Genomic DNA, 12,884 nt, shown 5'->3' on the forward strand with positions numbered 1-12,884 from the left:
CTCTTGGGATCTTGGGCACACACACACATGCACCTAGCATGAGTTTAAGTAACCGGGTACGGGACTTGAACCGTGGTCAACTACATGGGAGTCCAGTGACATAGCCATCACACTAACTGCTGGTCCCCTCCACACTTTATTTTTAAAGAGGTTTTTGCTATAGGGCATGCGCACTCGCCAGAAAGAGAAAGACAGGGAGACAGAAAGCAAGAAATCACCCCCAGGGGTATGGCCAGACCACAGTTCCTTCTCCTCCGTTCTCCTTTCGGGATCTTGGGCACACATGCACGTGTGCCTGGCCTGAGTTTAAGCCACTGGGTCTGGAATTCAAACCGTTGTTGACTATGTGGGATTCCAGTGTCATGACCATCTGCTGGTCCCACTTCTCTCTCTTTTTTTTTTTTTTAAGAATTATTGTGGCCAGCAGGTGGTGTGGTGGATATGGCACTAGGTTCTCACATGGCATACCATGGTTCAAGTCCCAGACCTGGTGGCTTACTTCTCACTTTCCCTTTCTCTCTCTGTCTCTCTCTGGTTAAATTTAAAAATAACAATAGTGATAAATAAAATTAGTAAATCTTTTTTAATTACTTATTTAATTTAATTTATTATTATTATTATTATTTTTAACTTCCTATAGTCATCAGAGGGAGAAAGAGAGACAGAAAGTGAAAAAACAGTCTGCCAGGTCAGGGACTTGAGCCATGGTTGGCCATGTGGGAGTCTAGTGCCCTAATCATGATGCCATCTGCTGACCCCCTAACTGTACTTTTTAATAAGGTGGAAAACTCCTGTGAATACTGGTAGGAGCTCTCCAATGAACAAAGATACTTTCCTACCACAAAAATAATGCTTTACAATGCCTAGAGTATCTGCTACTAAGTTTAACAGGAAAAGAAAAAAGTCTTATTAAAGATTTTCTCAGGCCAGGGACCAGCAGTTGGCGTAATGGCTATGTCACCGAACTCCTATGTAGTCGACTGTGGTTCAAGTCCCGGACCCAGTGGCTTAAGCTCACACCAGGTGCATGTGCATGTGTGCCCAAGATCCCGGGAGGAGAATGGAGGAGAAGGGATTGCGGCGTGGCCATCCCCCCGGGGGATGATTTCTCACTTTCTGTCTCTCTGTCTCTGTCTTTCTGGCGAGCACACGTGCCCTATAGCAAAAAAAACTCTCCAAAAAAAAAGATGTTCTCAGGCCAGCCATGTGATGTGATTAAAGTGACTGGATCCCACATGGTGTACTGCACGATTTGAATTCATGGCGACTTGAAAAACACACCAGTGTGTGTACATACACACCTAAAATCCCAAGGGGAGAATGGAGGAGAAGGGATTGCAGCATAGTCCTTGCCCCTGGGGGATGCTTTCCTACTCCCTTCCGCTCCAGTGAACTTATGTACCCTATAGCAAAACTTAGAAAAATAAAATAAAATGAAAAATGGTTCTTTCTTTTCTTTGTTCTTTTTATTCTCTTAAGTAAGAAACCAGTTTAGATATTGAGACATTTTATATAGTTCATCTTGTCTTTGTGGCCTGGTTATTTTTAAGGTTAAATAAATATTGTTGAATGAATTAGTAAGATTGTGTGTTTTGTTAGTCTTTAGAACGCGGTATATATTTTTATCTAAGGGAATGTCCTTTACCTAAACCTGTAAGTATAGTTTTATTCAGCATTTAAGCAGAATTTTGTGAAGAGTTTTTTAACTTTTCCTTGGATGAGAGGAGAATAGTTGGGGTAAGTAACTTGTTTGAGCCTTAGTTGTTCTTATTGTACATTAGTAATTTTTGCCTTGCATTTGATCTGAGAACTAGACGGCATGCCTTGTGGAGTGTGGAATAGCAGCAAGAAGGTAACGAATGTGTAGAAACCTAAAGAATATTTTCAAAAGATCTCAGTCATGGTCCTTAGTCCCTGAAGTAGTTATCTATAATCTATAAGCAGATATTGACTCAAAACCTAGAGGTTAAAGTGACAAACATAGTAATTCACACTGTTTCTGTGGTCAGCAACCTGGGAGCAACTCAGCTAAGTGGTCTGGCTCGGCCTGTCTCGGGAAGTTACAGTCAGCATCTCAGCTAGGCTGTTAACGGAGATATTAACTTGGATCTGCTTCCAAGGTAGCTTGCTTACTACACACCTGGCAAGTTTGTCCTGGCTGGACTAGAGGGCTCACTCCTTGCTGTATGGACCTTTACATAGGGCTGCTTGAATGTCTTGTGGTGTGGCAGTTGGCTTCCTCGAGAGTGATTCCACAGATAGCAAGGAGGAGCCATGGTGTCATCTGTGACTTAGTTTTGGGAGTCGTATTTCTTTTTAAGTCCAACTCACTCTCAAGAAAGAGGAATTAGGTACCACCTTGTGAAGAGAGGGGTATTGAATATTTTGGGGCCTTATCTTAAAGGTGTCACTGCCTCCTTTCTGCCAGGCTGGGTACTTGGTTGTGGAATTTTGGATTCCCTGTTGTGAGATTTTGGCTTACGCTGTAGATGGGTTCTAACTTGGGCGCCAAGGAGAGTCTTAAACTCGAAAGGACTTTGGAATCTATCCTCATTCTCTGCATATCCATGTCTGTTTAGTTTTCTTAACTTCAGCAGATGTCAGTTGGGGAAAATATTAAATACAGTGGAATACTGCCTTTCATCTTCAGTACGGATTCGCTGCTCCAAAGCCCTACCTTCTTATGGGCTTCTTTTTTTTTTCAGAGGTTTTTGCTATGGGGGGTGTGCACTCATCAGAAAGACAGAGAGACAGAAAGTGAGAAATCCCCCCTCCAGGGGGGATGGCCACGCCACATCCCTTCTCCAGGATTCTCTCAGAATCTTGGGCATGCATGCACATGCACCTGGTGTGAGTTTAAGCCACTGGGTCTGGGACTCGAACCATGGTCGACTACATGGGAGTCCAGTGACATAGCCATTATGCCAACTGCTGGTTCCTATTTATTATTATTTTTAATTAGACCAGAGAAGGATGATAAAGTGAGAAATCAAGCTGCCAGGTCCAAGATTTGAACCATGATCAGTCATGTGGGAGTCCAGTGTCTTTAAACACCAAGCTGCCTGCCGGCCCTAAAGCTTTGTTCTTATTCCTCTGGGGAGGTAGTCAGTGAGTGTTGACTTAGCTACATGTTGTTATCTCATTCTTGGTAAGCTATCTCAGGTCACATACTGCCTGAGCTACATTCTGCAGTCTAACCAGTCCCTGTCCCCGTCCTAGTACCACCCCCCTTCCCTTTCTCTCCCTGGCTATGCAAACAAAAGGCAGGATGGCTCTCTTCTACTTAATGTTCAGTGTGCTCTCCCCCCTGCTTTATTGTTGGGAATTTCAGGGAAGAATAGTATCTAGCTCAAATTTCCATAAATTCACTCTTGCATACCTCCTTCCTGGCTGTGGTACTCAGGCCAAAACTCCCTTCTTGTACTATTTTCAGCTGGTAAAGTATAAATCTCATGTGTATGGATTTAAAAATAAATTTCATTTTGCTTAGAAAAATAAAGACAAAAAACAGTCTATAAGAAACATACCATCTAGCTATCTTTCTTGGAACAGAACAGATTTTAGACTATATTCAATTAAATGTCACGTTAAAAATGATGGCTGGCAGTAACAGTACTGTTATTGATTCCATCTCCTATCTGAGTCTCAATGAAACTGTTGTCATGGTAATGGTCTACTTAGGCATAGTATGTGCTGAAAGCTTTATGTTCTCCACAGCTTAGTGAGCCAAGTAGCTCATAGAAATTGGGGACATGTTGGATTTTGCAATTTAAAATACACAGAAGGATCTAAACAATAAGAGTTGTTTTGAAAAGAGTGGCATGTGTTTAAGTTTTAAACAGTGTTCTCTCTATTAAATGCTTGGAGAGCTTTGACTGGCTATTGATGAAGAATCCCCTAAACAGGAAGTTTTCAAAAACTCTTCCGCTAAATGTTAATTTTCAGTTATGGTATCTATATCTATCATCATTTCCTGAGAGCGTGAGAGCTGCCAACACGCCTTGTGGAAAGCTCTGGGAAGCCATTGTGTTTTTCTGCATTTTATTTTCCCCTTTTTGTTTGGACACTTAAAATATCTGTGAAAATAAAAGCATGTAGTCCAGTAGTTGATTTATAAACACTGCAAGACCCCTGCATTTCAAATTCGATGTATTCTTTAAAAACAGAAATAGAAAACTAATTTTTAAGTAAGAGAGACTTAGAAGTTACGATACATCTTTTTAATTTAAAATAAAGCATGGAGAGCAGTGCATGGCCCCTTGTGGAGTAAGTCGGTATCTCCGGGGAAACATCTGTGTGCTCTCTGTGTTACACTGGGGCAAGGGAGTGCAGCTGTGGGCCTGTCAGCCCAGCCTCCTTATTTTCACTTGGTGCCAAAGGACTCTTTAGAAAAGCCTAACTTCACTACTGTGTGCATATTGTGATTCTGGCAGCAACATGCACACAGCTGCCAGTGCTTACAGGGTAATGAGACATTTGAGAGTATGAGAAAGGGACAACAGAATAGCAAAAGCTGTGACCATATTAAAACTAAGTCACATCCCCCATAGTGTGACATTCTATTTCTTTGTTTTTTGGTAGCCAAAATAGACTAAAGGAAGAATGAACTTTCTTTTTGCTCTCTGTTCCCCAGGTGTCCTACACAATGGTATTTAAGGTGTTCTTTGTGTTCTTATTCAAATTAAACTTTTGTGTTTTCAAGGCCTGGCTATGGTGGCACACAGGTAGTGTGGGAGAGTGAAGGTCATTTGGGAGGCCCAAGTTCAGTTCCTGGGCCAATCTGAACACCCCAGGCATGATTATGCTTTACCGTTATCCTGTCTGATTGGAAGGCAGAGAAAGGAGGATTGTGAGATAGCGACATCTTATCAGAAATGCCCAGTTCTGGGGCTGGCATATAGCGTGATGATTAAGATGCTAGACACCCACATGACTGACCATGGTTTGAGTCCTGGACCTGGTGGCTCACTTTCTCACTTTTCCTTTCTCTCTCTCTCTCTCACTGATCAAATTAAAAAATAATCTTATGGGATTAGCAAATGGCATGATGGTTATGTTGCTGCACTCCTTCTATGTGGTCTGCAGCAGTTTGAGTTCCGGATCTGGTGGTTTAAACTCACACCAGGTGTGTATGCATGTGTACCCAATATCCCGAGAGGAGAATGGAGGAGAAGGGATTGTGGTGGGGTGGGAGATATGTGATTTCTTGCTTTTTGTCTTTCTCTGTCTTTCCAGCAAGCACACACACCCTATAGCAAAATTCCCCCCTCCCAAAATTTATAATAATAAAATTAAATAAATAATTCTTAAGGGAAAAAAAAAGCCTAGTTCTGTCTTTCCCTTTCCTTTACTCCCTTTGTCTCCTAAAGGGAAAAGAATTTTTACATCTAGCAATATCTAGAGGTTTATGTCATTACATGAAGAGTAATTAAAGTGTGATACCAGCGACTACCTATACTAATTAGTATTTGATGTAGCTAATGTTAAGAGAAAATAATCAAGAAAAGTATATTTTGAGTAAAATATTCTGGGAGTAATCAGTTTTCTCTAAAACTAAGGCTGTATGCAAAACATTCTGAACTACTGAATTATCTTTTTAAATATCTGAAGTCAGGGACCAGTTGGTGGCATGGTGATTAAGGTGACTGGATTCCACATGGTAAACTGCACAGTTCAAGTGGGGACCCAGTGGCTTGAAGAACACGCTGACATCTGCAGCATGTGTGTCCCAAATCCCAAGAGTAGGATGGAGGAGAAGGGATTGCAGCATGACCATCCCTCCTGAGGAGTGCACTTCCCCTTAAAAAAAATTTTTTTTCCCTCTCTCTTTCTCTCTCTCTCTGGCAGGCACATATGCTCTGTAGCAAATTTTTTTTAAAAAAATCTGGAATCTGAAAGATATAAATGAGCTTGATTTTGTGACGTGTGATGGGAATACTTTTATCTTAATAGCCAGGGGGTGTGTACACTTTTTGAGAGAGACAGACAGAGGGAGAAAGCCTCTCCAGTGGGGCATGGTCATGCCACAATCCCTTCTCCTTCATTTCTCTATCCTGTTATGATTTGGGACATGTACACACACATACTCAATGCTTTTCAAGCTGCTGGGGCCAGAATCTGAACCACGGTCACCCATGTGGAATCCAGCTACCTTAAACATTAAGCCATGTGATCAGCTCGAGAACACCATCTTAGTCTTGTTCATTTATGGTAAGTGAATGTTTTGTGATTTGGGAACGACCATCCCTGGTGTAGAATTATTTGCAATGTAGACTTCTTCTAGCAAGGTATCACAAATAGTATATCAGTATTTAACCACAGTGTTGAAGAGAAGATAATGTAAGTTCGTTCATTAGCTGCTGCTGCTACCTCAGCCATCTGCCCAGAAATGGTCTGAGTGGCTGTGAACAGCCCTAAACGACTGCTGTAGCTGGCTGAGATGAGCAGAAGTTGGTGGACTTGTGTCATCTCTTCTGTCCAGCTACCAGGAGGGCCAAGAGGAATTTTGCTCCTGACAAAAATGTACTACTGGGGAAATAAGCAGTTAGCGTAATGGCTCTGTCGCTGGACTCCCACATAGTCGACCGCAGTTCGTGTCCCGGACCCGGTGGCTTAAAACTCACGCCGGGCGTGTGTGCGTGTGTGCCCAAGATCCCGAGAGCAGAATGGAGGAGAAGGGATTGCGGCTTGGCCATCCTCCCTGGGGGGTGATTTCTCGCTTTCTGTCTCTATGTCTCTCTCTGGCTGGCTGGCGAGCGCACGCGCCCTATAGCGAAAACCTCTCAAAAAAAAAAAAAAAAAAGTACTACTGGGAAACAAAAAAGGTTTTTTTATTGTTGTTGTTTTTTTGTTTGTTTTTTACTTTCCACTGTATATTAATTAGTAATACACTTTTGGGAGTAATGTTCCTACTAGCTATTCAATATTCAGTATTGGAAGAGCAGAGTGACACCTTGTCTCAATCTTTACAATAATCTTCATATTTGGCATTCACATGGTAATGCACTTAGGCATGTAGAGAGACATATGAATCTGAATGCAGGTGCTAACCAACATACATATTATAACGTGGTGTTGTTGAAAAACTTCTGTCAGAAGGTTAAAATTGTTTTTCTGAGATGGTGACAGGGAAACTTTACATCTAGAGAAGAGGCCAAGTGTGTCCAAGCTCCCTGGGTTCAGTTTTGTAGTAGTGTTAAAAAGACTTCTGTACTGTATGACTAATAGTCTCCAGAGGGACTAGTGGTTGGTGTAATGGCTATGTCACTGGACTCCCATGTAGTCGACTGCAGTTTGAGACCTGGACCTGGTGGCTTAAGCTCACATTGAGTGCATGTGCGTGTGTGCCCAAGATCCCAAGAGGAGAGTGGAGGAGAAGGGATTGCGGCGTGGCCATTCCCCCTCCCCACCTCCCCCAAGGGTGATTTCTTGCTTTCTGTCTCTCTCTCTCTCTGTCTTTCTGGTGAGCACATGCGCCCTATAGCAAAAACTTCTCAAAAAAATAAAAAATAAAAAAGGTCTCCAGGAACCAACAGAGTAATGGTTACGTCACCGGACTCCCACATAGTTGACTGTGGTTCAAATTCCAGACCTGGTGGCTTAAATCTCATGCTGGGTGCATGTGTGTGCATGCCCAAAATCTGAGAGGAAAATGGAGGAGAAGGGATTGTGGCATGGCTATCCCCCCTAGGGGGTGATTTCTTGCTTTCTGTCTCATTTCTCTTTCTCTCTCTGGCAAGCGCACATGCCCTGTAGCATAAATCTCTCTTTATTATTTTATTTTATTTTAGGAGAGGTTTTTGCTATAGGGCGCATGCGCTCGCCAGACAGAGACAGAGAGACAGAAAATGAGAAATCACCCCCCAGGGGGATGGCCACACGGCAATCGCTTCTCCTTCATTCTCCTCCCGGGATCTTGGGCATGCACGCACCCGCACCCGGCGTGAGTTTTAAGCCACCGGGTCCGGGACGTGAACTGCAGTCGACTACATGGGAATCCAGCAACACAGCCATTACGCTAACTGCTGGTCCTGCATAAATCTCTCTTAAAACAACACTACCACACACGTGAAAAGGTTTCCATAGTTAGACTGGCCTTATGGCCTCACAGTTAATATAGCCAGATACCACATAACTAACTTACTATGGTTTGAATCCTGTCCCTGAGACTTGAAAGACATGCCAGACATGTGTACATGCCCCATATCCAAACAGAATGGAGAAATGGAGAAGGATTGTGGCATGACCACAACCCATTGAGCTATGCTCTTTTCCTGTCCTAATCTCTATCTGTGTCTCTGGTAAGCACATATACCCCTTTGACAATATATAAAAATTTAAAAACCTGCCAAAGACAGCCCAGATATACTGTAGCGAAAGCCTTCCAGTTTGTTCATTAACATTATTTAGGAGATGGTGATTGTTTCTTGGTGCATGTGTCCTACCAGAGAACTTCAGATCACTTCTCTCAAATGATGATCCTGAACAACCCATGTTCTTTGGGATATTTAAGCCTTGTATAAAGTGGCCCTTTAGAAGTGGAAGAGCAACATTGTGTGCTGAACACAGAAGCTCGGAAGAGATCTGGTCCTGGAATTTTAACTGTCATTGTCCTGCAAAGGGTCCTGGTTGCTGTTCAGATTTCATAGTTTGTTTTCTTGACTTTACAACAATGTGAAAATGAATGAAATGTGTATATTGTCTTCATTTATACAATTATGTAGGGTGTCAACCTCCATTATTGAAATGAAGTAAGAAGCAGGTTTCTGCTAAGTATTGCTATTTCAGAATACTCAAAATAAGGATGACCTAAAGAGATCCCTGATAGAAATATTTAATTACTGCTCTTTAGACGTTAGTAGAGAATTAGAAAGTAAAACAAGGAATCAAGAATGTAGATCCTTTGAAAGATACAATGAGTAACACTATTCTGAAGAAAGGACTTCTGCATCTCCAACATAGAACCTTGTAATCTGAGTAACATTCTTTGTATGTGAACATCCCATGCTGCACATTTTTCAGATGAAGACCAAACTGAAGCTTAACAGGAGCTGTAAAATCTGTTGAACTGTATTTTGAGGTCAAGTGGTAGCACAGTGGGGATAAAACTGGACCCACATGAGGAAAGTCCTGGGTTCTTATCCCAGAACCTTCTTGAGCACATGTCCCTGTGATCCAGAACAACTGGATCTATTTTACTAGAAAAGAGAATTTTTTTTTTTTTGAGAGGTTTTCACTATAGGGCGCATGCGCTCGTCAGACAGACAGAGAGAGACATAGAGACAGAAAGGGATAAATCATCCCCCAGAGGGGATGGTCACGCCACAATCCCTTCTCCTCCATTCTCCTCTCGGGCTCTTGGGCATGCACGCACATGTGCCCGGCGTGAGTTTTAAGCCACCAGGTCCGGGACGCGAACCACGGTCAACTACATGGGAATCCAGCGACATAGCCATTACACTAACTGCTCGTTCCCTAGAAAAGAGAACTTAAATGGTAAAGACAGAGGAACTAGCTAGGTATGGTTTCCTGTTCCTAACCTCTTGTACTGATGTCCTTGAGTACATAAATAAAACAACTACCGATGCTGAAACTACATTGCATCATGTTAATATATATGATGCTAAATTGTTTTAAAGAACAATTTATGATTTATAAGGAAACAGTCTTCGCCATCATCATTTATTTTATTTATTTATTTATTTTTGAGAGATTTTTGCTGTAGGGTCCATGTGCTCACCAGAAACAGAGACAGACAGAGGACAGAAAGTGAGAAATTGCCCCCTGTGGGGATGGCCATGCCGCCATCCCTTCTACATTCTCCTCTTGGGATCTTAGACACCCACACACATGCACCCTGCGTGATTTTTAAGTTGCCAGGTACGGAACTTGAACTGCATTCGACTATGTGGGAGTCCAGCAATGTAACCTTTATACCATCTGCTGGTCCTGGTCGTCATCATTTTTACTGAGACATGAGTTTGCATCTACAGTATAACAAGTGAACCAAACATACCTATATATATGTATATACATGTATATATACACACGCACAATGTTTTATATAATGAAGTTTTGCTGTGCCTGTTTATAATGAACAGTGTCTCTTTTAGAAATGAGTAGAATTAGAAATGACACTGGGGTTAGCCCCCAAAACCTGGTGGTGAAGGGAGCCAGATCTCACATGGTCAACCTTGATTTGAATTCTGGCCCTGGTGTGCTGTTTGTCTTGTGTGTGTGTGTTTGTGTGTGTGTGCATGCCCCTCAATTCTAGCAGGATAGAGAAATAGAAGAGAGGAGGTTGTGGTGTGACCATGCCCCATTGGGAGGTGTTTTCTTCCTCTGTCTCTGGTAAGCGACCTCTGGCAATTACCAAAAGAAAAAAAAAAGAAAAGAAACTATACTGAAAATACATTAATTAAAGTACATTTTGAAATTAATGTGGACCAAGATAGTAATATATATAATACATATGTATGATATGGATTATATATTGGTTCTAACTACTGATTGATTGTAATTACTCGTTGTTTATCAGAATTAAAAATAATCACTAGGAAGGAAGTTCTTTAAATCAGAGAGTTAATATGTGCTTTTTTTCCATTTTGCTTATATTGAACATAATTGGCATTGGTACTAATTTGCATTTTTCTTCTGTAGTCTCTTGTTTTCAGCAGCCACTGTAAAGCAGTGAGTGGCTAACAAAACCCGAACACTCCTGAGATCAGCTACCTCCTCACTTCGTTGCTGCCTGCTCACTGAGCTGCCATCTTTTTTGTGTGTGGCCAGTCCCCGAGTAAGTACCATGGAAGGGAAGAGACAAAATACATGGTACTGGAAGAATAGAATCTGTTTCTTAAACAGAACCCTTTTAAGCTATTCAAACCTTTAGAAGTAATGTGAATTACTGTTTTAAAGAGAGGATATCCATGTTAATAGCCTTCCCATGAGAGCCCTTCCTCACCTTGAATTGTGATCTGAGAATAGTTGTGTGATTGGTAGCTTGTAGTTCAGTAGGTGGTCTAAACTACAGTTGGAATAAGCCATCTCTCAGGTGGATTATCACCCATCATCAGGGTCAGAGGAGAGAGATCCAATGTCATCTGCATTGAGGATTTTTTTGAAGTTTTCTTAGGAGGGGGCTAGATTTCATAGGAGAGAGAGAATTGATCTGACCTTACCACCCAGTATAGTCTCTAAATAAAGAACAGAAACATAAGTACTTTGGCATTGAGAAATGTGTCGTGGGTCAGCAGGTGGCATGGTGGTTAAGGTGGCTGGATTCCACATGGCCAATTGTTCTGTTTGAGTCTCAGACCTGGCAACTTTATAAACGTCTCAGGAAATGTGTGTATATGTACCCAAAATCCCAAGAGGTGAATAGAGGAGAGGGGATTGTGGTGTGGCCATCTCCTCTGAAGTGCTTTCTTTCTCTCTTTTACTTTCTCTCTCTCATGAGGACACACACCCTATAGCAAATAAAAATAATTTTCTTTTGAGAGGTTTTTGCAATAGGGCATGTGCGCTCGCCAGACAGAGACAGACAGACAGAAAGCGAGAAATCACCCCTCAGGGGGGATGGCCACACTGCAATCCCTTCTCCTCCATTCTCCTCTCAGGATCTTGGGCACGCACGCACATGCACCCGGCATGAGTTTTAAGCCACCGGGTCCGAGACATGAACAGTGGTCAACTACATGGGAGTCCAGCGACACAGCCATTACGCTAACTGCTGGTCCCAAAATAATATTTTTTTTAAAAAAGAAAGGAACTTCTGTCAGATGTTTCCTTACTTTCCTAAGGAACATTGCCTAGACTGTGGTTTACCCGTACCATTTGAAAAATGATTGTTGGATTGGGCCAGCAGATACCACAGAAGTTAAGGCAGCTGGATCCCACATGAAAGAATGTGCAGTTTGAGTCTTGGACCCTGTCGCTTGAAAATCACACTGGCTGCATGTGTATGTGCCCAAAACCCTGAGAGGAAAATGGAGGAGAGGGAACTGTGGTGTGACTGTCCCCCTGGGACGTAACTTCTTACTTTCTTCCCCTCGTGCGCTCAAGGTAACTCCTGTTAGCACCCTATAGCAAACTAAAAAAAAAAGTGTCTGTTGGATCTTAATTACTATTCAGCAGTCATACACTAATTTGCAGATAGGGGTCGTTTCTATTGTAGTTTTAACTGTGGGCAGTTGTCTGACTCCTTCTAATACCCTGTATTGAAGTTCAGCACTCCCAAGATGCGGACCGCACTGCCGCAGAGGCTCCCTTTGGCACACTAGGTTGATTTACTTTGCCATTCCCTCAGAGGGTGTTGGTTCACTTTCCCCTGTTTCTTTCTCTCTCTTGCAAGTGCGTAGTCTCCATAGCAAAAAGAAAATGAAAAAGCAAACAATTTGGCCACGGATCCGCAGAAAGGAGAATGAAAATGAGATGCTGAATCCCATTCACTCCTGTCTGCTTAGATTTCTTTTTGCTTGTTATGTGCTATATGAACTTACTTCCCTTCTTAACTTGATTTAATAGGGGCTATCCAGAAAGTATTTTTATTTTGTGTGTATTGTTTTCTTCTAAAGCATTCTTGGTCTTTGAAACTGAAGGTAACACATGGAGGTGCACTTTTTCTAGGAAGCATCTAAAGCCTTCTATAGAAGGGAGCCTTGAAATTTCAGTTACATAATTGGTTTCTTCTCGCTCTTAATCTGATTAGTATATACCAAGAGGCCTAACACAAAGAAGTTTAGATTTCTTTTTGGGGGGGGCGGGGAGGGTTTTTTTTGTTTTTGTTTGTTTGTTTGTTTTTGTTTTGTTTTGTTTTGTTTTTTTGCTATAGGGCACGTTCGCTTGCCAGGGAGAGAGACAGAGAGACAGAAAGTGAAAAATCA

The 12,884-nt window shown here is 42.0% G+C and overlaps 1 protein-coding gene across 1 annotated transcript in view; it reads left to right on the forward strand.

Moving 5' to 3' along the window:
- Window positions 1-12,884, forward strand: part of INO80 (INO80 complex ATPase subunit) — a gene marked incomplete in the record, with an annotated part of 129,629 nt that overhangs the window by 50,160 nt on the left and 66,585 nt on the right. The window contains 2 exon segments of the mRNA XM_027775821.1: window positions 10,660-10,697; window positions 10,699-10,795. Of these exon segments, the coding sequence (XP_027631622.1) occupies window positions 10,660-10,697; window positions 10,699-10,795 (135 nt within the window).

The sequence above is a fragment of the Tupaia chinensis genome, unplaced genomic scaffold, assembly GCF_000334495.1.
Source record: "Tupaia chinensis unplaced genomic scaffold, TupChi_1.0 Scaffold000605_1, whole genome shotgun sequence".
In the NCBI taxonomy this organism is placed as follows: domain Eukaryota; kingdom Metazoa; phylum Chordata; class Mammalia; order Scandentia; family Tupaiidae; genus Tupaia; species Tupaia belangeri.